This window comes from Anoplolepis gracilipes, chromosome 9, assembly GCF_047496725.1.
Source record: "Anoplolepis gracilipes chromosome 9, ASM4749672v1, whole genome shotgun sequence".
In the NCBI taxonomy this organism is placed as follows: domain Eukaryota; kingdom Metazoa; phylum Arthropoda; class Insecta; order Hymenoptera; family Formicidae; genus Anoplolepis; species Anoplolepis gracilipes.
This window is the reverse complement of record NC_132978.1, coordinates 8,084,656-8,111,489: the sequence shown is the minus strand read 5'-3', so window position 1 is coordinate 8,111,489 and position 26,834 is coordinate 8,084,656. Positions and strand designations below refer to the sequence as shown.

At 35.9% G+C, this 26,834-nt stretch overlaps 1 protein-coding gene across 1 annotated transcript in view; it reads right to left on the bottom strand.

The window, feature by feature from the left end:
- Positions 1-26,834, bottom strand: part of Crp (transcription factor cropped) — a 137,586-nt gene that overhangs the window by 93,255 nt on the left and 17,497 nt on the right. Inside the window, exon 2 of the mRNA XM_072898780.1 lies at positions 25,014-25,347. Within this exon, the coding sequence (XP_072754881.1) occupies positions 25,014-25,347 (334 nt within the window). The remainder of the gene's footprint in view (positions 1-25,013; positions 25,348-26,834) is intronic.

The window sequence follows — 26,834 nt, the reverse complement described above, 5'->3', positions numbered from 1 at the left end:
ACTGTCTGACAATGTGGCTATGCGTCTGCCACCACTGTCAGTTGGTCCTCGCTCGCACCTCGCACGTCTATCCGTCGATAGACCGATGAAACCGCGCTGCGGGCTGCGGCCAGTCGGTACGGTTGCGGCGACAGCACCGTTTTATCCCGCACGTTAGTCCACGGTCAGGATCATCGTAACCTTCCTCTCCTATCCCCTCGTCGAAAGACGAAAATGTCTCATTCAAATATTCAGTTATACCACCAGTCACCAGGTACTCGAGATTCAGCCATTTATGTAAATAATTACGATTAATTTATTCATTTATTCCTGGAATTCTACGTTTTCGGTGATAAACTTTTTTTACTTGCATCACGCACTAATAAAAGATAAATAAGATAATTCTCTTTGTTCCTCTTCTATTTTTAAAGATAAAATGAAATATACGACATCCAAATATATAGGAGAAATAATTGAAACTTGTGTTTCGCGTGTCTCACGGTTAAAAGGTAAGGATTGATCGAAAGTTAGATTCCAAGGTTTATTCCCTTATCGTTTTACTCGAAAACTCGTTAACCACAAAAACACAACGACGTCGTTTCTCGTCGACGCTCTCGAATCATTTTCCTATGTGAAAACCAAAGTTCTCGAATCAATTAGTCGCAAGATTGCATTTTTTGGACGAGATTCTTCAGCTTGCGTTGCATAAGAGATATATCATGCCGATAACCGATCTCTCAATTAAAACCGCAAATCGTTCTCAGTTAAACGGTTCGAGAACGCAAATAATAAGTTTATTCTATTTTTCACAACAAAACTCGGGATCGATTTTTCTACAAAATAATCGCACTGTCAGTGCATCTTATCTTAGATAACAACTGGTTTTATGCAATTAATAATACATAAGTACTATTAACGCTGTGAAACACAAAGTATCATAGTTTAACTTTGCAAAAGGCTAATGAGTCAATCGTATGGCAAGTAAATCGTATAATTAACACGGCGTAATATTATCTATGATTTACGATGCTTACATTCGAGACTAGTTATTTAAAAGTTCGCATTATCCTTCACGCGGCATTAATCCCAAGATGAACGATACTTAATTGCCACTGATTTATCGAGTAGAAGCTAAACTGCACACACGTATCGCTAAAGGGAAAAAAGTCAGAAGCAAGCTCCGTCTCGCCGATGGCGACGGCGGCGGCGGCGGCGGCTCGTAAAACTTGTACTTGACCCTCTTTTCGAGATAAGCATCGTTGTCGGTGGTTCGTATCATTATCGTCGCTGGACTCGACTGCGCGGCCCGGCTGGACACCAATAACACCCGCCGCAATAAACGAGGGTGAATGACTGTACAATCAGCGCGCCGACATTTATCGCGGCGCGAACGCACATTCCGCGGCATGGATTATAATCCGATTTTATTGTCGTTTAACGCGACGCGCTCGATCGAAAAGCGCCTCGGCAGACGGCACGTACGCGAAAAAGAGGTGGTTAACGGCGACTCTACCGATCCTCGTTTCACGGATGGAAAAGGGGAATCGAAATAACGTTGGAAATTGCGCTCTGCAGCCGACAGAGTAACGATCGCAGTAAATTCTATCGTGACGAGAACCACATCATTGCCCGGATTACGCGGAGGATCACCTCGTCGCCGAAAGTCTACACGCGCTGAAGATCAAATATAAATCAAGTTCTTTTTAACGTATATGCTTTAAAACTATAACTTTTGCAAATATATAACTGCAAATATTTTACATTTAAAATATTTTTCTCTCTCTCTCTCTCTCTCTCTCTCTCTCTCTCTCTCTCTCTCTCTCTCTCTCTCTCTCTCTCTCGTTTGTTTGCAAAAATAACGGATAGCGTTGTCAAAATTAAATTAATATGATAAAATATCTATTAATTAAATTAATTCTTTTACTCTATCTGATAATTCTATTTAAATTCCTGATTTATTAAGAAGTGTATAATTAAAATAAAATATAAACAAATATGTTAAATTATATTTACATCTTCCTCGGATATAGATGCCCACGGATGTATTTTGATGTAACAAATTTATCCAGTAGACAAATATTCTCTCTTGAAAAAGAGAGGAATAAAAAATCAAAGTCCTCGAATTCTACTCGCAGTCTAAATAATGGTTATTTCGCTGGGAATTCAATCGACACTATGTCCACATGTATCGAAAGGTTCTCGAAAGGTCGCGCGTTATTCGCTCGCTCGACCGATTCCGATGCCGATCACAGCTAGAATCAATGACCAGCATTCCAGAGGTAACGAGCAACTTCCCCTCCCGTCACTCTCCTCACCTTCACTCTCCGCATTCTTTCACGGGCGAACCTAATGATCCGAGCAAGAACGTAGTCGCATAATATTCGCGAAATATGACGCGCGTAAAGGCCCGCCCACGCCGGGCCCTGGAATGTCGTCGCGGCTGGCAATGTCGCGCGAGAAGGCGGCCACGCCGGATGAGAGCGCATTTTATAGACGCTTTAAAGCGACACGGGCAATCTCGACGGTGTCCTCGAGCGAGCCATATGCCCCGTATACCCCGTTCGCGCTGTGCAACTTTTAGTTCCGATACTGTCGTAGCGGATAATCGCGCGCACCAGCTTCCACGTTGTCTCCCTTCGCCACCTTCCATTTCCGAGCGACCTGATTCACGTGATTAAAATGTCCGAGGGAATTAACGACCCGAATCTTTCAAGTTTCATAAGAACATGTGTCGCCGACAGACGAAGGTATTAATTAATTTTACGTGAGAGATTCAACTTCTTCTCCAATAAGAATATAAAATATAAAAATAACGTAATCAGAAATTCTCATTAGTACTTTTCTTTTGGTGATCATCATCTTTTAACGAATCTAGAATATTAATATAAGAAAAATATAAGTTTGATGATTACTATATAGGAAATTACATCTTAATAAATATGTCTCGACTTTAATTAAAAGTCGGAAAAAAGAATCTCAAATAGTTTGAAGTAGATCTTCCATTTTTGTTATCACATTTTCACGTTAGCTTTCTCTCGGAGCAGATTCGAAACTAAAGAAAAGATCTCACGGTGACGTACACCTGCTGGCTTTTTAGTTTCCACTTTCAGAGCGGCTTTCCCTTAGATTGCAGGAAACCGATTACCACATCGAGAAGTAACTCGAGAAGTTTGCAGAAAATTATTGCCGCTATTCTTTTTCACACATAGCTTCATCATTCCAATTAATCATAACTTTATCCCAAATAGTTTCCTCAACTGGAATTCAATCTAATGCAACTATCAAACTTTCTTCTTTTTTATTTCACACGACATCACAACATTATCATAGAAAAATCGTCTCAAAAGTGCGTCAATAACAGCAACTTGATAAACTAATTAATTTAATATAATGATATTATAAAGCTAATTAATAGTATAATTAATTTTCAAAGCGTCGACGCGGCCAGCTACGATAATAAATCGACTGCATCGCGCGGCAACAGTGGAAGGAAAACCGTGTCGGCTGTGGATAGACAGCCGAATAATAGAAAATTATTATCGACGGGGGATGTTGCGGCGCCCTCATCTGATGTGTGAATGAATTAGAATCGCATTATGCGCGCTCGTCCCGCTTCGTCAGCGTTGGCTGACGCGTCGCTCGCGTGTGCGATTCGGGTTCAATTAATCAAAGATTGAGTTATACTATACGTTACGGATAATGAAACGGATGATGACCCGCACGCGCGCACACCGCTTTCCATTAATTTCTCAACGTACAAATTCGTGCTCTTTTCGAAAGGGGATGAAAAAAATTGTCACTTGTAAAAATTCAAGCAGCAAAGGTGACGCTTGCCTCGAATTTGTGATGAGATATTTTTAGTAAAACAATGTCAATGGACGCTCTATTAATATGTATGCAGTCGCTTTTAATTCGATAAAATCTGTGAATTGATTATCCTACTCTAATTAAGTTATGCCGCGCTAAAGAATACCGAGTATTGTATGAGAACAACTTTCCCCGAATTATAAATTCCCTGCATGTTCTCAGTAATTTCAACTATGGCATTAAAATAAGAAAATAAGAAAAGAAAAAAAAATTTACCGCGTGATCGGAATTAAATCTAAGTTTGCTTTGCATTTTGATCACGATGTAACGATAAAAACATTATTTCCAAGAAAATAGCAACATTTCATATGCACACTGGCAAAAACAATTTTCTTTTCTATAGACACTTATATTTTTAATTTCCCAACATAATTTGTAAGTCAAAAAATTAAATATAAAGATTCTAAAAGAAGAAAAACTACAGTCTAATAGATTGAGTAAACGCATTGCGTGATTTTTATTTAAATTACATAGCGAAAATATTAAGTGTAAAACGGTCGATCAAGAGATTTTATCTGTTTTATAGGGGACGGTCTGACAGTTTAGGAAAAAACGCATTGTGCACGTAATGTCACGTAATAACACCGCTCCGTTCCTTTTTCCTGCCAACCACGTAATCGGCACATTTTCTTATCCGCACTTAGAATCGCAGAAACGATTGCTCCTAGTTTCATTCAAGTTTCCATTTAGTGGGCGCACATAGTACGCGCTGTAGTACTACTAGCTATTACTTACTACACCTCGTGCCTATGTACTGAATTTATGCAATCGCGCCAGCAATGGCTGCGAAACGCGCTCGATCCGTGCCAAAATTTACACATCACACACACTTTTCTCTGAGCAACAAATTATATATATAAAATAATTGAATCCCTACAATTTGATTTACGAGCCATCATTTTTAATAATTAACAGCGTAGAAGTTATTAACAATTTGGCATTATTATTTTAAAAAACTTAAATTTAAATTTTTTTACAAAAAATAAAGGAATCTACTTCTCACTTAATTCTGAAATATACCTATATACCTAATGCGATTTTTTTACATAAATCGGCTAAAAGTCTGATGGATAATTTTTAGCAAACTAAATTTTAAGAAAGAAAAAAAATTTAATTAATCTTAAATAATATATAATGTTTATTTTAAACTTACGTGCTTAAAGTTAATCTTACAATTTATGAATTTAATTCTTTTCAAAATTCAAAGTTATCCGGTTTATACGGATATTATATCGCGAGAAAAAATTTCGCGTTCATATTCGAGGACTTCGCTAAAACACACGTTGCGTGCGCGCGCAAACGCGTATCTCCTCATGGTAATCAAAGCGCCATTCCGCGGGCGCGTAACGTAATGTTAATTGCAATTAACGTTGTTGTGCAATTCGCCTCGTCGGGGTTTTTTCATTGAGAAAAAAGAGCGATCCCCGCGAAACGACAATGAGAAGTACAAAAACCGTCTGGAATTCCGCGACGATAAACGCGCCGCGACGCTCGAGACTTCTTCCGTAAAAGGTTAAATAACATGATCCGGAAAGATTAAATAACATGATTTATATAAACGCGCAAAGAACGGAAACCGGGCGTAATTATCACTGCTTGTCGGAGTGGTAGTAATTTGAACGGTAGAGAAAAAGGACGAGGGGAGGGGGCGGGGGAGGGGGAAGGGGGGAGGACAAACGGCTTCTCGAAGTTACGCGTTTTCGAGTAGGTCCTTGCAAATTGCAGACTTATCCCAAGAGTTTGAGAACTCGGAAGTTCGAGTGCTCGGAAACTTGGGGTAGTACTTGTGTCCGGAACTATCCAGTACCCGCATATTCCTGTAACTTGCTAAGAATAGCGCCCATGTATAATTTACAAAGTCACCTGAGAGATTCTCTTTCTGTCTGTCTGTCTGTCTGTCTGTCTCTCTCTCTCTCTCTCTCTCTCTTCCTTTCTCTACACAAATTTTGAGTTATATAACATTCTCGCGCATTATACAATTTGACATGTAAACTGTTCTCGACTGTTCTGATTTTGTCCTTGTAATTTAAGCGTAGATGAGCAATAAAATTCGCAAACTCGTTAGAAATAGTATCATCATCGAATTTCGTTTTGGCAGCGCATAGCCTTTCAACACTATCGGCACTATAGTTCATCGCCATCTAAGCATCGTCACGGAAATTCGATATCATTCGCCATCGAGTGTCCGTAAGCCGTCGATGATGAAAAATATCGCTCCAGATTGAAAGGGACGAGTCAATTTCGCAACGAAACAAATCGAATCGGGCCGAAAGGCCATTCAACGTTAATAAATATCTCGTTTGAACGATTCGACCGTAAAAAATTAATAGAACATACGAGGAATTGCGAAGTAAATTAAAGTCCCTCGTCGAATGGAACACGAGCCTACTACGTGGAATGTTACATTAATCGCATTTTGATGACTGTTTGATGTGTATCCCCTATATGTATGAGGGCACAGGTAGTCATAATATGAACGGTAAATGTCTCGCAAAATATTCATGCGCTTGAAATATTAATCAGCATGGATGGTATTAAAATGGTGAGATTCGCGGAGAAAACTTCGCCGCGAATCAAGCCGAGTAGCGGAACACGGAGGCATTAAAGCGAGGCGCGCGCGCACACACGTTGTACATGGAATATTTATTAGATTTTACCAGCGTTCTACTAACGCGACCGTGTGTATACTACAAATTAGCCGAATATATGGCGTATCGTCTAACTATGTGCGCCACGCGCGATTGTCGAAAAGAATGCAAGGTCAGACACGAATGCAAACGATGCATCAGTAAAATGATCCGTTAAGATCGCATGTTTCTTTTTTCTCTTCCTTTACATAAGCTGTCTTGAATTATCGAAAACTTATAATGATACAAAAAAGATGAAATTACTTAATAATTTTAATGTCTTTGAATAACAATTAATTAATTCTCATACGACTATATCGATAGCCAGGAAAAACCAATAATTTTCCTCCAATTTTCTAGCTTACAATAGAATAATCGTGATATATTCATTGCCAATCGTAAAATTCAAAAACGATCGTTCTAACACGACTGTAAAGATTAGGTGAAGTCAGTCAGAAATAATCATCATAAATCATAGCGGATTGGTTATCAGCGGATGTATGATGTCGATCTGCTATATTACTATTGTTTTGTTACTGAATCTTATTTCTTCCCTGAATCATTTCACGGAACATATTAAGGGAAGAAAAGAATTTCTTTCTTTCGATTCTTCAACTAACAATAAGATAATAAATGCTCAACAATATCTAATATAAATCTAATTAATACAATTATTATATTATTTGTATATTTGTGGCCTATAATTATTATATTAGATATTAATAACACATTTTTTCAATCGTAATATAAATTACATATTGATAAAAAGATATGTAGGCGAAAATACAATATAATAAATTTGAGGAAATAGAATTAAACTTTCTCATCTTCTTTTAAAAAAGTAAAATATTAATTATCACTACAACAATATGTAAATTCTCTCGTTTTTTTTTTCTAAAGAAGCTTTATAACAGCTTTCCTATAAAAAACATTATATTCACATGAAAGAAAGTCTAGTGTTAAGGCTGCGCAATCTTCTAAGCAGCACGCGCTGCAATGTATTCTCGGTATTGACATATCGACACTGAGCGGACGCTGAGCAAACTGACGCTCTACGTGCGTAAACTTCGTGCGTGAAAACACACAGCGTCAAGTACCAGGCGTTCGACCGCTATTCTCGGAATGGCCGTTCAGCCGTTTTATCGATAACGGAGAAGATTGATTTACTCCGATAACAACACACGTGGTGGAATCGATGCCGTAAGCGTGTAACGCGTACATTGACTCGCGCAGGCGTATACGTGTGTAAAGGAGAGATTGGAGTAAGATCGTTTAACTATATGCCCGTGCCATGCTGTACAGTGCACGCGTGTTTCATAACACGCTCGTGATTTACTTGATCCGCGGAATCTCCATCATTCGTCATCGCGTCGGCGCGAGGTTGGGAAATTCCGATACTAGTTTTCACGATGTATTCTTACGCATACAAATGACCTATAAAACTCGGCAATCGTGATAGAAAATCTCGGTATTCATTCTCTTCGTGATATTCTGTCACTAACAAAATGTGGATATCAAGATCCTATACTGTCGCCATTTATATCTCATTTTTTTTCTTTAGCAACTAGTTTTTCATTCGTTAACAAATGCATTCAAGAAATAGTTGTGTACGCCGCCATCAGAAATATTAAAAAGATTATTAATATATTTCAATTTTTAAATTTTTATAAACAATTGGAGCACGTAATTTTCAAGTATTTAGATTTTTCTCTACTCCTCTAATGTTTAAAAGTATAAAAGATTCTTGGAATAATTTTGTTTGATCCATAGTCATTTAAAAATAGGGTACTGAATATAAACGAGGCATAGACAAATAACTTTCATTCATCGATCGCAAAGAAAGAAGTTAAAGTATATTATTACAAACTATAATACTTGTTTGTGACATAGAGCCGCGTAATAATTCAATCGTCTATCGTTCATTTTACCATAATGATATTACATAAAGAGAGCCATGTATAAATTATTGATATGATATAAGCACAGAACCGATTATTTAATAATATCTTTGAAATCTTTAGATATCAATTTTATCGACTAAATGACAAATTATTAGAATGACACGTTACAAATGTAATAATAGACATTTGGCACAAAAAATAGTACATATGTACGCACAATAGTACACACAGTTCTTTTATTTAAAAAAAAATTTACAAATTTAAAAATGTCAAGAATTAAAAATATCAGAAAATCTAAAGTTATCATGTAGACATTTGTAAAAGTCAGACGTAATGAAAGATATTAGTCACCGCAACTGTCGTGTCATGCAAAATGTCGCAATCACCTAAGAGTAAAGTTGCGCCGAGAAGAGGAAGCCATTCAATTACTCAATTAACGTAAAGTACGATGCGTATTAGCATAAGGAAGGTAAAAGGGAAAATCTAACGCTCACATGTCCACGGGCTATTGAGATAAATCCTCCTGAACGAGGCCGACTCTTATCCAGGTTCACACACACATACGTATGCATCTTGTACAGTTCGACACACATAGGCTCTACTACCGAAAGCCTACATTGCGCCGCAAATTCGATATATTCAAAGGTAGTCGAGGCACGCAGATCGAATCCTGTCATGGCGGATTCCGTGTCGCGTAACAGCACAACGGAAGTTCATTGAAACGATGCTTGCGATGCGACATGCATAAAAAAAATCGCAAACATGAAACGTGAAACGAGTTACATTCTTTATTAACGAAATGTTTCTGGCTTTTCTGTTAATTTTCTGGTAATTTAATTGTTGAATATTTGCAGAAATATTACACGTAATAAATATTGTCAATATATATAAATAATATATAAATTATATTTATATATAAATTTCACCTTTACGACTAACAATAAGTTACTTCAGAGGTTCTCCGTTGTTGCGTGCAGCCTGCATACATTCCGCATCTCATTCTTGTAATAAAGATACAATCACTACATTATCGCAGTTGATAGATTTATTTTATAGCGCGAGTGCAAGTTCCACTTGCAGTTGGCGATGTCCTCGGAGAACGCGATGTTGGAATATGTTGAACGGAAAAATGGGGACTCCTTGACACGAAACCGTCGACCGTTCGCGTACATTCGCGCCGTCTTACATAACGACCACCGGCACGGCACAGCGGCGATGTTGTTCGGTTCGTCTTTGTACCATAACCCTTGGCACGAGTGACGCGACCCGAATAATTATTTTCGTCATCGAGCACCGCGTAAAGCACGGGCGCAAGAACCTAGACTATTGACTATTTGTAAACAGGATTGTTTGTCAACAACCGTCGGTCGGCTTGCTATACCGAGCGCACGTTTACTCGCATTTGCCAAGCGTTACCTATCTACCTACCTATCTACCTACAACTACAGCGATCATTCAACTCGACCCAGTTTCCCATTCGTTCTTCCTTTTTGTCGCGATGATTTACCTATGCCTTCGCGACGTCGAGAAGAAAATTCGTATCGCGCAACGTTCAATTATATTATCGGCGCTACGATAATTAATTAATGGTCCGACACTCGTTATACTACGATGATACGATATTACAATCGATGATAATTTATTGGTAGGCGTTAACGAGCTCGCGAAGACTAAGAACTGTATCCACGACTAGTTTATATACTCCAACGCTTAAGTAATCAAGAAAATGACTTATAGGCTATAATAGGTAATATAAACAATATCGATTTTACTGTTATACGTAGAATGTTCTACGCATTTAGATAAAATGGCGACCGCGTATTTTTGAAAATGTTAAAGACGAAATTATATTGCATACATTTGTGTATTATAAAAAAAGATTGTTTACGTAATTTACTTTAGATAAAATATATATTCAGATTATAAAATGACAATGATTATTAATATATATATTCAATGTATATAGTCTTATATATTTTGAGATTTTGGAAATTAATTTTAGAATCGATACATGTTTAAAAATTATTATAATTTCAGTAAGAGTTCAATTTTTCATGTAACACATTTATTGTTGCATGAAAATAGACGTAAAGAAATACTTTTCTCGGTGGAATCATGTAAACCGATCAAAATAATATTAGGATTTCTTTTTAGTTCCAACGCAAGCTACTTTATTGATAGATATTAGTTAGTGACGTAATGCCGGCGAGAAATTGATACCGTTGATGCGAAATCGCCGTGGAGAACGAAAAGAAAGAAGAAGAAAAGAGAGAAGAGCTATATTACTTTCTCTGGAATAATTGGCCGGAAGTTCTTTCCCGCTTTAACGTCCACTGGCAACGTACCAGATCTCGTGCGCGCCGTGAAAGTCGTAAGTAATATTCATGAGGAAAATATCTCGGGCGGCTTTGATGGTTTCTTCCGGCGCGGTGGCTCAAGCGCACCCGTTTGGCGGCGCGTTAGCCAGCCGTGATTTGCCAGAGCCGAACGAGTGGGTAATTTCGCAGGCAGAAGAGGTAAACAGGCCAATAACTCGTGTCTGCGGTTGCCACCGCTTCGTTTTCCACTCTTTTCTTCTTCTATCGCGGTGAGATCCTCACTCGAGAGAATAATGCGACAGCAGCTTTCTGGGCCCACTCCCACTGACCCCGCGGACAACCGCATAAGTTCCGCCACGTGGGCGAATCACCGTAGCGTGAAGCAACGGCCAGCTAAGCTGAAGTCGGTGCACATCTTTCTTCGCGAGCGGAACCGCAAGCGCTACCCTATGTCATGGCGCCGCAAAATGCATCACGTAAGACGCGCAATGCGTAAGGATAAACGACGATAATGTTACGAGCATCAAGGGAGTTCAAGGGAGTTAAATCTTGAATGCTATAGTAGAGTATATTTTCGTACAGTATTAAATCATTATTATATAAATAGTAATTTTTTAAGTAAATTAAATTTTAAAATGCAAAATTTCATATTGCACATTTAGTTGAGTAATAAGTAACATGCGTCTCTTTCTTCATATTCGATAAATTAACTATATAATCAATCATAAAGAGTTGAAGACAAGTATTAGCCAAATGTCACAGAAAAATTTCAAACTTTATTCTCTCATTCACAAAGATGAACGGGATATATACGTACGAAAGACGATACGATTTAGTTTGCTTTAACGATCTCGCGTAACAGCTGGTCAACGTAACCCACTGTCTCTGTGCGATCCGGCCGATAATTATTAATGGAAAAGCACGTGCTGTGCGTTAAGTACCGTACATGCATACAGCCCTGACCTAAATTTTGTGAACCCCTTGGTAACGCTGTCACAATAAACAGGCCTGCGATCAATTTTCGGAGCAACAACCCCGTAATCGCCGTGTATCGTGAATAAAGTTCCTCAAACTATACATGACATCAGCCACTGTCCAAACAATGTACGTGCCAGATAAGAAATAGCTAAATAAGAGAATTTCATTATAAAATGACCGTATAACTTTGCATGTTTGATGCCAATGTAACAATAATTTATGTACACGAGATATATTTAATAATAAAATTTTAATAAAAATAATATTATACTATTTTCTTTATCCTTCCTTTCTTTTTTTCTTCTCTTCTCTTAGTTACATTTTATTTCCCTTTCTATAATATTCTTTTTTATTTATTTTACACATAATTATTACACTAATTATTAAAACATGATGATTTATTGTAGTTAAATATTTAAGAATTGAAATACAAAATAACAAAATATATCAAATACGTCATAAGATGTACGAGAGACAAACTCTCTTCAATTCGTACAAACGCAAAAATCTGCAAGATTCCACACGAGGAATGTCGGCGCATAAATGCAGGAAGATTTTTTTTCTTATAAATCTACATTTAGTCTTAGACGGTTTTATGTTATAATCCTGTCTTATAATGTTTATTTTAATTTTATGCATCTTTTATCTATTTTTATATTATATAACTAATTGTCAGATATTGAAGATGAAAAACCGGAAAACGATAGAAACAAAAAAGAAGAGAGAGAGGGGGGAGAGAGAGGGAGAGAGAGAGAGAGAGAGAGCCAAATACGTGTGTGCTGCCTGTTCTCAATGATCTCCGGCCTTACTTACGAGCGTGCACGACATTACTGTGCCATGTCGTAGCAGGGTACAATGCGTCCATTAATCTCGTTTCGCAGACGGAATAACACGACAGTTTGCTCGCGCAAGAAAGCGCCGTTTATACCCGTTAGCGCCGCAGTTGGCCGCCAATATTAGGTCCGATCTTATTTATCGCCATTTCTACCGCTACACGAATTACATATTAAGATATCAGATAATTCTAAATAAACATCAAGCGAATTTTTGACTGCGAGAATATATGCTCAAAAATAAATTTAAAAAATTGTTATAGTATATATATAACTATTATTTATATATACACTTAATTTCTTTATTAATATCTTAGTTATACAAAAGATATAAAGCCGATGATAGATTAAATAAAAAAGTAATAACTGATTTCTTGATCTAAAAAAAGAAAGTACACCTGTGTAATCGCAACAATCACCGCAATCGTTTCATTGTACAGTCCTTCTTATGTAACTACTCGGTAAATAGATAACGTCTGAGTTATATATATAATGCAATAAGAGTGCATTAATAACATAAGGTAAATATGCTAGGACTCATAACTTGATATAGCTTATATGGTTTTCTATTATTTCTATAAAATTTTTATATTAAAAATATTCTATCTTTAGATGGCAAAATATACTTATAATTTTTGCGGATAATATTGACAATATTTCATATATGCACAATATTTATCAACAATGATATAATAGTAAGACAATTAAAGTCATATTTATAAAAAAAAGCCTTATTATTGAACACTGAAATCGCGCTAGACTCTGTAAAAAAAAAAAAAAAAAAACATTGAATTTCTCAAAAATGCAACTGAAGGAATTGCAACGTAATCGTGTGCTGACTAATACAATCTGTGTGCTCCAAAATACAAATATATTTAACCGCAACGCGCGCTTTTTTCCCTCTGCTCTACTTTCGTATAACTCCCTATCGTTATAATGCGATGAAGGCCAATGGAACGACTTGCAATTTCAAGTATCCAAGCGCATTACGACCGTCGCAAGCTTGGTTATATGGACGCGCTGTTCCGTAGGGCCGACATACGATTATTACGTGCGTATAGACTCAAGTGTGTGCGCGTAACCCATGAGACTGTCTGCACTATAAATCACTTTTTATGAGATTAAAATTTTTAGTAGTTTGATACAATTTTTTTAAGCAAAAACGCTAGTTTTCTAGATTTTTTAAAGTTCTCGAAACGTTTTTCGAAACTGTCAGATTTTTCTCTGTTCTCGAATTTTTTTAACAACGTTATATAAATAATTTAATAAACGGCGGTGTGTGTGTACTATGTATAGAGGAATAAATTCGATTGAATATATTGATCAATTTACACAATTACACTTCTCTATTTCCGCGTCGGGGGACGCGAAATTTTCCTTCCGCAAGTTTGCGCTTACATCGTCTACGAAACGACGAAGGACGTGCAAACTTATATGTCACGAACGTCTGTGGCGAAAACGTGTGAGGAGGAATCGCGCGCGAAAACATTTCTGCCGAGCCTACTACGTGCCGTACATCACACTGTCGCATTCCATAGCCCGCACGATAAATACGACCGACGATATAAACGCCGTATAATGATGATCGGGCATACCCGTCGCTCCCGACTTTCTCCCTCCTTTCCTTCCCTCCACGGTAGTGTGGCATAACGAATACTGTGTCATCATCGCAAGTTAATATAACTCGCCGACAGAGAAGATAGAAATAGAGATAGAGAGAGAGAGAGAGAGAGAGAGAGAAAATAACGTGCACGCTTGTGAAGATGGTGCGAAAGAGGAAGACAGGGTTATCCATTAATTGCGAGCTATCGTATCACCAACGTCCGCGACTTTTACGAGTGAACCCTGCAACGATCCCGGCGGCGCGATTAAATCACGGGAGGAGAATTAAAAGTAATTAAGAGAAGAGAAAGAATCATCGTGTTTCTTTCGCATGTATTTTTTTCTTCTCACGAAGGTATGATTATCATTGTGCTATTTCTTCGCGTGTCATGCGAGGACAGAAAATAACTCGTACACAATAAAAATGATGAAAACTGCTTATCACAAGTTACACGTATTCGTATAATTAATTTTTATTTGAATGGCCAAGCTCGGCCGTTATTCGAATATCGAACATTGGACCTGATTGATCAAGATTAAGAAAGGTGTAAAAAGCAAAAGGTGCACACGCGCCGAGAAGTCACGTGGACCGGTGGAAAAAGAGAGAGCCGAGCGTGCACAAGATTGTGGGGATGCAGGTGCAACAGACAATGGCATCATTAGGGCGACTTGTTACTAGCAAACGGCAATGCAATCACCGAGTCACGTTCTATAAATATAACTGATGACTTTTGACTCGAAGGTGTGTCTAGGGGCAGGTCGACGAGGAGAAAAATCTGCGATAACGCACAATGTTATATACGTGACAATGCTATGCGGAAAAATTTTTATAAAAAAAAAAACAAATTATGATTTACTCCAAAAAATGAGATATGATATATTTAAATATGAATTAAAAGTTTTTCTAAATTAATAAAACTAGCTCCAACTGAACCAATTATTCCCTCAATTTAACTTGCTGTATTTTTATATGAGCGCTTTATGTATTTTTTATAATTTATTTTTTATAATTAAAAATATAGAGAATTTTATATATAGTACTATGAAAACTATGAAAATAAAAAAAATAAGGAAACAGCAGAAAGTGTATAAATTTTATTTTCTTTCAATTATGTAAATAAAATAGATTGTACGAGAGAAATTTATATTGTATATCATCAAATTTATAGCAACGCCTTCTTGTAGAAGACTAAAATGGGATTTAGTTCTCATCCTAGATAGGTTCTATACTAACATAGCGATGTAAATTTAGTAATAAATCCTATGGACTCGGAGTAAATTCGCACGGATGTTCCCTCGAGAATGTTCGGTTCGCTTGTAACTAAAACGGCCTGACACGCTTTTAATAACTAAAGCAATCTATTGCTCACACTGTTACGTGACAAAGCATGGGAACTGCCGCTGATCCGGCACAACTCCGCACGTGCGCGATTTATTTACGCGGTTCGCGCGTAAATTTACGGGCGTAAAATGAATCGCAAAGCATATTCATTTATATAAGTACATATTCATTGCATAAACAATACTGTCATCGTTAGTCGCCATCATAGATGATTTTGCCGGTCGCGAAAGAGCTTGGAAATCGCTGAACGTTGATATTTAACGAGTTGTTTTTCTGTGAACAATCATCCCGTGTCGACAATTTATTATTAGCCTTCACCGAACATGTCTTGACACCGACGTTAAATACTTCCGGCGCGAAAACAATTTGTCTCTTGCGTTATGTAACTCTAACGAGTGAAACTCGCGGCTGTTTATGATTTACGGAACAAATTAGCGTTGAACTAACCGATTAAAGGTCATGAATCGAGTGTATATTCACTAATAATAAAAAAAGAAAAGAGCCTTTTAAAATTAAGAGAAAGTTTTCTTGCAATATTTGTTACTGTATCTCTCTCACACTTTATAAACATTACAAGTTGAATACAATTTAGACATTCCTGATTTCGTATCGAGATAAGAATATACGGTATATATTGGAATCTTTGCTAAATCTTCTTTTGCATCAATGAGAGACGCAATTTCATCGCGATAACTATAATTCCAACAAATTGATACGATAGCAGAATTGGTTCCATAATTCTTGAATATCACCATCTTTGTATCTCATAAGCGTTATCTTCGTCCATTTGAGCAGGACGAGATTTGTCATTTAGGAATTCGCGAAAAAATCCGAAGCCGTAGTCTCGCGTAATGGACTGTGTTGTAACCGCAGAAATACGAGGTATATTTGCGTCGCGACATATCGTATTCACGTGAAAAAAGATGATAACGGCAAAAACTTAACAGTGATCTATTGATATGTTTCGGTACAACATTCGGAGAAGATAATGTTAAAGCCGTTATTTCGAAGAATTTATTCTTCGCTTAAAAATGTATCACAATCGGCTTAATCGATTATTAAATTTTCCACTTGTTTAGAAGCTTATATATTTTACAATTATTATAAAAAGAGAACTGTATAAAAAAGAACACCTTATATATATCAGCAGCTGTATCGAAGTTACCTTTGCCGGTAAAAAAAAAAAAAAAAAGATGAGGGGAATAGTGGGATAAAGGGACGGGTGTGCAAAATCCGTGGTAGAAAGGAGAGTTGGGGGGGGGGGGGCAAAGAAGAGGAAGAAGGGGTAACAAAATGACCCAGATGCTCCAGGGGATTTGCCCGTTTGGCCCACCGCGTCAAGCAACAAAAGTAGCCGCACAAGAAACCATATCGGTAGAAAAGGTTGGACAGGCATCAAGATGCATGTGGCACACCTTGATTTCCGTCCAAGATACTTCTAGATACATAACAGGCTGTAGTTTCCGAGAGATTAAGATCTTTAATCCTTAAAAGAGCTATTTTCCTATTAGCAAAAAATATATCGTGACCATATGTAAAACAGAATCGTTCAAATTATGCGCGGTGATTAAAATTCCGATACAAAGGAGAAGACAATTATTCACTTAAATGTTAAAAGTTCGTTTACAAAAAAATAAGATGAAAACGTTTATTCGTTAAAAATTAACAACATTATAAACATGTCAATTAGCTTTATTGATAGCATACTACATCTCTTTTTTTAATATTTTATTTTAGATTCATTATTAGGGATAAATTTCTCATGAGTGTCTCATCACACTCGTTATTAAAAATATCGACCAATCTGAGATTCTAAATTTTCATCTCTCACAAGCTTTTTAAAAATAGGAACACAGAAAAAATTATTTTCACTTGCATGATTTTTAATACACTACGTATAAAAGAAACGACAACGAAGAAAAGTAAAAGAGAAAGAAGAAGAAGGAAAGAGTACTGACGAGAGATGAAAAAGACGAAAAAAGATGTTCATTGTCAGTTAAGCAGAATAATAGTCGGTGCTTTTTAAATGTTATGCTTCTCATAACGTTTCTTATAAATCGTCTTATATTGTGTAAACATTTTTTATATAATTCTCAATAAACTAATAAAAAATAGATTTAATATTTTTCAATACAACTACACGCATAAATGGATATATGCACATGCATAGTTTATCGCATATCTAGAGTGCTTTCAGAATTATTATTATTGTAAATATTAAATCTATCAAATATAATTTAATAGTAATTGTACTATTAATTATTTTATAATTAGATATATTAGAATATATAACTTAATATTAAATTATTCAATTAATTCTGTTATTCCAGCAAAAAGAATAATTTATAATAATAAATCCAATATTATGTTTCATTTTTGACATTGGCAAATCAAGAATCATATAAAGTTTGGATCTCTTTCAAGCGTGCAACATTTGTATAAATTAGAGAGAGAGAGGATTTTATTTTCGTATAATTAATTACAGCAATGATTGCATATACAACAGCTGTCTTAATGTATGCAATCTTGCAGTAATTTTCAGAGTGTTGCAGTAGCGCGTGCTATAATTGAAGTCGTGAAATGCAAAATGTCATAAAAATTATTATTTTACTAACTAAATTTTCGAGATAATGCATTCTTTTCCATAATATAAACGTTCTATGAAGATAATCTTTTTCAAATAATCTTTTCTTGCACATCATATACATATATATCATATTTAATATTAGTAAAATATATGTAACATATTTATATATTGCATATGTATACATATGTAATATGTAATATTTTATATATATATATATATATATATATATATATATATTATATTATATATTCACATATTTTTGTTACATACATTTTGTTACATATGTTTTGTCACATATGTAATCAGAGAGCTATTACACACACAGTCCCGAGTGAGATGAACATTTGTATTATATGACTTCATTCTCGCAAGATACGAGACAAGTCTTATGTCGCGTAGCCGCTACTTGCAGTGTATATGCGTGCGCGTATGTATGTATGTGCGCATCTCGTAGTACTATTGAGGGGGATTCGGAGAGAGAAAAGACGAGCCTGTGTGGCGGACAAAGCACGTGATGTCTGGGTTCCCGCCGTCCTTGCCCACCACTACAAAGACCAGAGAGGCTGCATCGCCAGGGAACGACAAAGAGCAAAAGAATAATATATACATCTCACGGAGAGAAAGAGAGAAAGAGAGAGAGAGAGAGAGAGAGAGAGAGAGAAAGAGAGAGGGATGGAGTGTACATCCACGACCAACCGTTAGTGGTCAGAAAGAGAGACGGATGACGGAGACTGGAGAGGCGAAGGCGAAGGCAAAGGGGACACGACACACGACCCAACCTCGAAGCTGGCGTTGAGAGTTCATGGAAATGAATGCAGCCCATGCGATCCGACGATGCTTCCCGACGCAGTCTCTTTACGAGGAGACGACTCTCAATGAGAACCACGAGGGGCCTCGTCTATTCTCTCTCTCTCTCTCTCTCTCTCTCTCTCTCTCTTTCTCTCTCTCTCTCTCTCTCTCTCTCTCTCTCTCTGTCTCTATCTCTTTCTTCGACGCGCACAGCAGCCATGAAATTCCCGCTTCAAGAACTTTCAAGAAAATAAGATGAAAACGTTTGTCAAACGTTAGAAATTAACAAGACTAAAGTTCTGGACAGCAGTTAACCCGTTTTTTATCCCGCTTATCAAGAGCTAATAAAATTATTTCAGCGCAGAGTTATTCATGTTTTAATTGGAATTTATTTCCATTTTTTAAGACCAAACTATCGATAATTAATGATTGGTTTGATTAAATTTGTAGCTATCAGATATTAATGTTTCAAATATATTTTATATGTATTTTTTATTTTCTCCTGATAATTTTGTAAATTGTCAAAATACAGACAAATATATGCAAACAAATCATTAATATATATAAAGAAAATTGTTACTTTAAGTTACATTAAGATCTTATTGAGATTATAATATCATATAAACAATTTATCACCAAATAAATACGTGTGAAAGTCGAATCTAGAAAATAAGAGGATTGGCAGAGTCCATCAAATTCGGGCAATCGATCGGAGCCGGCCTCTCCCACGCGGCATAAAACGCAATTACGCGCACAAAATGCTCTCTTTAGTCGCGGCGCGGCAGTCTCGAATTGAGTTTCGTTAAAGGCACAAGAGAACAGCAGAGACGGTTTATTTTTATTTCTGTCTGCCGAGCGCTAAATGAAAATGGGTCGAGGCGTCTGCGCTCATTTGCGCACGCCCTCCTTTTATTTCGTTTCGGATGCGTGCCTTCCTGCGCACAAAGATTTATATTCAATAAAAAAAAACCTACGATTATCCAATACATTATTTTTTCAAAAAAAAAATATCGACAATAATTTAAAAATTAATAGAAAATATTGAATTACATATTTCAAGAGTCGAAAATCATATCATTTAGATTTTTAAATAGAAATATTTTTTTATATAATTAACATAATTTCTCTATATATCTTAATAATATAACCAAAAAAAAATATATACGAATATAATGTTCAAAATTTTTTTTGTTGACGTTTTTGGTAAAAAATTAATTTCTACGGCGCCAGCAATTTCAATCTTGAACACAAAAAAAAATTTTAAAGTAAGAAGTTGAATAGTATAGCCAGATAGATGTATATACATTTATATTATATATATATATATATAGTAGCAATAGTTGAAATGATTCAAATGCAAATTCGTTCGTGAAGAAAAGAAAAAAAAGACAAAAGAAACAAATAATTTTTCATTTTGTTTTAAGGAAGTAACAAGCAAGAGAAAGAAGTCGGGAGCAATCGAGCATTCGAGCATTTAGAGAACGTGGGCTCGTTAATATTGCCAAAGAGCCGACGACTCTCCCTCAGTGGGCCAGGGCTTCGTGCGAATTTCGCTTGTCCGGGTTTGGCCTTCGTAGCGATGCCAAGAAAGAAGGGACAGGACCGACGATGAAGGCGAGCGAGATAAAGATAGGGGAAGGTGAACGGAAAGAGAGAAGGGGAGGAGGGGAGGGCGAAAAAAAGATTGGGATCGAAGGGAATGAGGAGGAAAGAAAGAGAGAGAGAGAGAGAGAGAGAGAGAGAGAGAGAGTGAGAGAGAGAGCACAAGAGAAATGCGTGGGAATTGAACCATGTGGTCGGCCGACTGGTTCGCGAAATATCGCGTTGCGAAAGTACGCGCACACATCTATACATATATGTATATGTACATGTATACTTATATGTATACGAATTACCGCATACACGCGGAGGCAAACGAAACCGGTGCATGTATATATATTATCATTCGAGGTCACAGAGAATTTCAGAAATCGCGCGCGAGATAATTAGAGTACCTTTTATGGCATAACATTATTGGAAACAACGGGTTCTCGAGCCATCAGCTAAATAATGTTTCGAATAAAGTTCGCGATCTAATGAAACTAACTATATCATTATTAAAATATTCTTATATAATAAAGTAAAATTTATCACCTTTGCTAAATTAAAAATTTAGCATACCATATATTATGTATTATGAGCAGTACTTATGATACTTATATTCTGGTTCTATCACAAGATTGTATTTAATTATACTCTAGGTGTATTTTAAAAACGTATATTAAACGTATAAAATATTAATGCAAAAGAAATAAAATATATATTAAGATTAATCATATAAGGTTTAATTCTAAATTTTACGTAAAGATTTATCATTCGTGTTGTAAAAAATATGATTTTTTACAACACGAATGATAAAAGATGAATTCGATATGATAACGTATGATATGACGATGAATGCAACGACGCGTACGTATGAATACACGTGCTCGATTACGCAGCGACTTACGCTTGCGATCGGCGCAAGATCAGCTGTTAGTTCACACCGCCAATTACGAGTCACGCGACTCTCGAGGTTCTTGTCCCGACTGACACACATGCGCATTGTGTGCCTACCTTTAATCGTCGCACGAGGCACGGCGGTGTTTGACGTCTCGTCCCGTCTCGTTTCGCGCAGTCGACATTCCCTGTTAAATACTCCATTAACTCTTGACCTCCGCATGACCACCTTGTCTGAGTGCGTACATGTTACGCAATTTTTAGTTGATGCTATTTTTAAAGCTCGCGAAATTTTATTAGCATTGGCTCATTTTTATGTTTATCTTCTATACGTTCTCAATTCTCATGGCTTTAAAAATTCACGTCTTAAAATTTTCCAATTTTGAATATTTTTATTATATAACCAAGTCTCAAATTACAAATTTATTAAGGCAAGTCAACGAAAATTAAAATTAATATAATTTTATCACATCTATAATTAAATTACATTCTAAAGCTCATGTGTAGAAAAATTTAATCGCTCATAATTTAAAATCAATATTGATTTGAATATTATCTTCTTTATTTAAGAAAAAATTTAATCTCAATTTTTAAATAAATTCATAGATAAAAATAGCTCGGTAAATTTTTGGTGGATAATTAATGCTGCGTATATGTATCAAAAAATAGTTTTCATATAATTGACTTAATATCACTTGCGTTGTATAAAATACTAACGCCACGGTCCGTTCCCACGCTCGACTACACTCTGGAGATTTCACAAAGCTATAGGAAGCTCGCAGGTAAAGATTTACAAAGGTCCGGTATTCATACCCAACAACGCTGATTCGTCTGTGATTTTGACTTTTATTTATCTTTTTCTCAAATCAATAATTTTTTATATTTATTAATATAAATTCGCACAAACGTGATATATATCAATTATTCGTGATAAAAGCAATTTAAGAATTACAACAAAATATATTTAATATAATAAATAAATCTACAAACAAAACGCATATATTATAATTAGTGCACAAAATTATTCAATAATGTTTTGGGCAAATACCAATAATAAACTTTCAAAATATCGTACCTTTCGGTTATCATAATAATATTGTTTCGCAAGTTGAAAGTTCTACAATGTTCAAGCGTGCGAACTGGTCGGCATCAGCTGATACTCGACTACAGTGACGTCAATGTCCCAACAGTGTAAAAACTAAACGGACGCTGTCACACGACGTGGGGTTTAATAATTAAAGTCCCTGCATGGCTAGCCCAAATCGATTGTGCGGGGGTTTAGTTTGATGGCGTGGGATCGGATACCGACTTTCACATGCTAAAATTAGCCGACACCGAAGAGCATGCGGCGATTCATAAAAGCCGTCGACGACTTGCGTAACACCACGACGCCCAAACGCAAAAGAAACGATTGAGCTTTATTGACGAATTCACCTTGTCAAAGAGAGGTAGGTCGTCGTTTCCGGTCCACGTGTCTGCCTGACCCGGCCCGATGTCGTGCGTGTTGGCCCTAATATAATAAAACTCTTCCGATCGGATGGCACCAAAACGCCATCCCGAAGCATGATGTATGTGTGTGTTCTTTAAATAACGGTTAAAAACGATTTTTAAATACGTACCAAGAGATTCCTTACTTGGTGAAAATGTAGAGAAATTTTTTTTATTTTTTAGCACTATATACGTGCAAAATTAGGCAAAGAATAAAATATGATTCAGTCAGTTATGTATTTAACGAGCGTCATTGCATGCCAGTAATATTTTTTTCGTTATATGACCGATTAAAAGTGATCAATGTTATTTATGCTCGTTATATGATATATATATATATATAGATATATCGAAGTAAAAGGCTTTCATATTTAAAAAATCATAAAAATATTTTGCAAGACAACGAAATCATGCAGTATTGATCTCCATACAATTGGATTTTCACGGCATTATTATTTCGTTATCATCGTTACTTTTCTTGTATGGTTTTGTATAAAATCTAATACTGCTAAATTAAATCATAAGTAATTAATCTTTAAATGCATAATATTACTAATCATTTATTATTTGACAATCAATTCGTTATTTTATTTCCAACGTTGTATTTTATTATATTTTCATTATTGCTCGACCTTAGATGAAATATAACAATATGCAATTAAATGCATTTAAAAATTAATCATCATAGAAAAAATTCAAGATTATTATAAAGAAATAAATACTTTTGTCCACCTTTTCGATAACTAAAATGACGAATACATCCAAGGAGTATTGAGATATCATTTTTTGCGAAAAAAAACAATATTATTTTACCTAACAACTTCACTTGGGCTAGATTATTGAATGTTCATATACTCGCACAACGTCCCAACGATTCGAAATTATCACATATCGATTGAGTGCGTCGTAGGAGTTCTCAAGTCCCAAATATTGTTCGAAGGGGCAGTCAAAATCGCAAAGTGTACTAGTACATAGGCGTAACACCACTTTTGCGATTCTGCGATAATATCGCAAGATTTTCAGTTTTATACATTAGTATACGGCATAAAAGAATTACGCACGCCATTTTGCACATGGAATGAAATGAGAATTTCCCAAAATCGGATGCATTATGATAAAAAAGAAACGGTACTGCGATTATGGTAATGAAACACAATATTGCTTGCATATATAATAGAAGCAATCATGCATTAAGACTCGAATTAGTCTCATGCAACAATTTTTGTGTAAGCTATTTACGCGGAGTTTTTCGATAAAATTAAATACATGTTTTTTCTTTCTTTATGCCTTAAGATTCTAATAAAGCAAAAATGTTAAAAAAAGAGAAAACAATGTTTTGATGACAAAAATTAAAGCATAGAATTTAATTTTTTGACATTTCATCGAATATCTTTTTTTCTCAAGAAGCATGCAAGTAATAATTGTGCATTCCTTCTCATGTATCCATGGAAAGACGTGAGCACGAGACGATGAATGTGTGATCGTTGTTCAAGCTCGATCGATTCTTCCTCCAGCACAGATAAAACTTATTGGAGGAAGTGGTTTTCAATTCCTTTTTGATGGCAATGATTCATACCGAATGAGCAAGCGACTCAAACTACGAGAAATATGGCGATGACGATGACACTTTTCACATGGATACAATTCTCATTTCAATCAAAAGATTTATTATACGATGCCAAGTATGCCTCGCACATTTTTATATCGGCACACTCGACTTTTCGTACGAAATTACCATATAATAACATAAACGCGCATTTTGAATTCTGAGCCAGAGTCGTGGAGTGTAAAAATTGATTCTTCATTAATTTTTCATAATTAAAAAAAATTGATGTACTTCGTAAAATATCAAAAGTTTACATACAATTATTAAAAATCAATTCACAGACTTTCTTGTCCATATATATGTTATAGTAATCATAGAACACAACAATTTTATATTCAATTTATCTATTATAAAAGATTATATTTAATAACATATTATATTTATAACATAATATTTAATATAATGTATACATTTAACATAATTTTATATATTTAATATTTTCTGTTAATTTTTATTTATATACATTATATACATTAATTTTATTATATACATATATTATATACATATATTTTTAACATTTTACTGTAGAAAATAAATTATGACTCCATGATTCAAAACCTGCTCGAGATTCGCACGACTCCGGTCAGAGGTTAATGTAAAGTCACACAAGAAACTTACCTTAGACAGCTTCTCACCCTCGTGATGCGGCAGCAGCGTCCTAAGCGACTGGAATCCGGCGTTGATGCTCTGCATACGACGTCGCTCATTGCTGTTGGCGATTTCTCGCCGTATTCGCTTCTCCTGCTCCATGTGGCTACGCGGCGTGACACGGCCGACGTTGCTGATACCGTTGCCGTTGCTCAAAGCAGCACTATGATTATTAACCCGTCGGCCAATTCCGACGTTAGCTTTAGATTGCGGTGGTTGCTGCGATTGCTTCTCTTGTGTATCAGCGACTTCGGCGACCGTCACATTCGTGGTCACCGAGCCGTCGTCCACCGTCTCGACGCTCCTGCAAACAGATTATAAAGCATATAAGTGGAGAATTTTTCTTCACATAAATTGGAATTTTTAACGATGCTTCGGCTTGAATGATAAATTACACGGTAAAATCTTGGTATGGTAAGAAGAGTATAATATATATAGAGTGTAGTGTGTAATTTAAACCATTGTTTTATTTTAATATCAAGTATAAATATATATTCCATTTTTTTTAGAATTATACGTATCATATTTTCGTAGATTTTTTTATGCCAAATGATTCCCGAGTATCTTAGACTTCACATATATAATTACACGATGATGCTTAAGTCTTTAAATACTTAAAAGTTACGATCCTTGAACTCTTGGATCTTTGCACACTTCAACGTCAATTTATTTTAATTACCTCATATAGCCAGCTGCGCGTGTATTATCTCATTATTAAAGAAAAAAAGAAGACATCCGTTGGGTGATAAAAGTTTGCGATTAAAGTATTTCAGTACAAAAATATGAAAGAGATAGAGCTGCGAAATCGTAGCGACACGAACGAAAGAAGATATTAACAGACGCACATGTCCATTTGACATGCATGACGCGTAATGTCTCGCTAAATTTTTTGCAGCAATTAGGATCGTGCGTCTCGTATCGTAACGCAAAGGCTTTTAAGAAAATTGAAAACAAGGTGGCTTTGCCTTTTCTCTCTCCCCCTTCCCTTTGTTTTCATTTCACCGAACGCGTGCGGCTTGTTTACGACGAACTTGTAGACGGTTGAATTCGTAATCAATGAAGCGAGATGTTGATGCTTCTCGACGGTAGCGTCAAAGACTCACGTACTGTCGACTCGCATGCTCGTAACACTTCTGTTCGATTCCAGAGATGTACGTCGCTTTAAAGTATGTATCGCTATTTTGTTTATACTCTCTGAATCGTTCTGCTATTACTATCATTCAAACGTATTGTTTGTACCGTTCTCCTTTGTTTACATTTTATGTTTATATGAACTGGTACGTGAGTACAGTACATATATGATTTAACGTTCCGTTTCCAGATTGAAGTGTTTAAAAAAATAAACTCTACAATATGCTATCACAAATTCCTGATAATCTGCCATTCACTATTTCGTGTTTTCCTCCCGAAATAAGCTTCTCCATATCAATTCTTTTGTGAATAACGAGACTGGATGTGTATAGTTTCGCAGATAAGTGATAAGAAATAATGGATAATTTTGATCTTAGTTTTGCATGAAAAATAAATACATATGAGTGACGTGTGTATGAGAAAGAGAGAGAGAGAGAGAGAGAGAGAGAGAGAGGAGTATTTTTAGATTAATAAATTATTTCAAAGCGCACGCACACACAAATCATTCTTTGGAATTATTAGAAAAACAACCTCAATATAATTCAAAATACATATGTAATTCAGAAGCTGTTCAATATTTTATACTTTATAATATATATAAACATCAAAATATAATATCGAGAGTTGTGTATCTACAATAAGTTTTGTAAATAATTTATT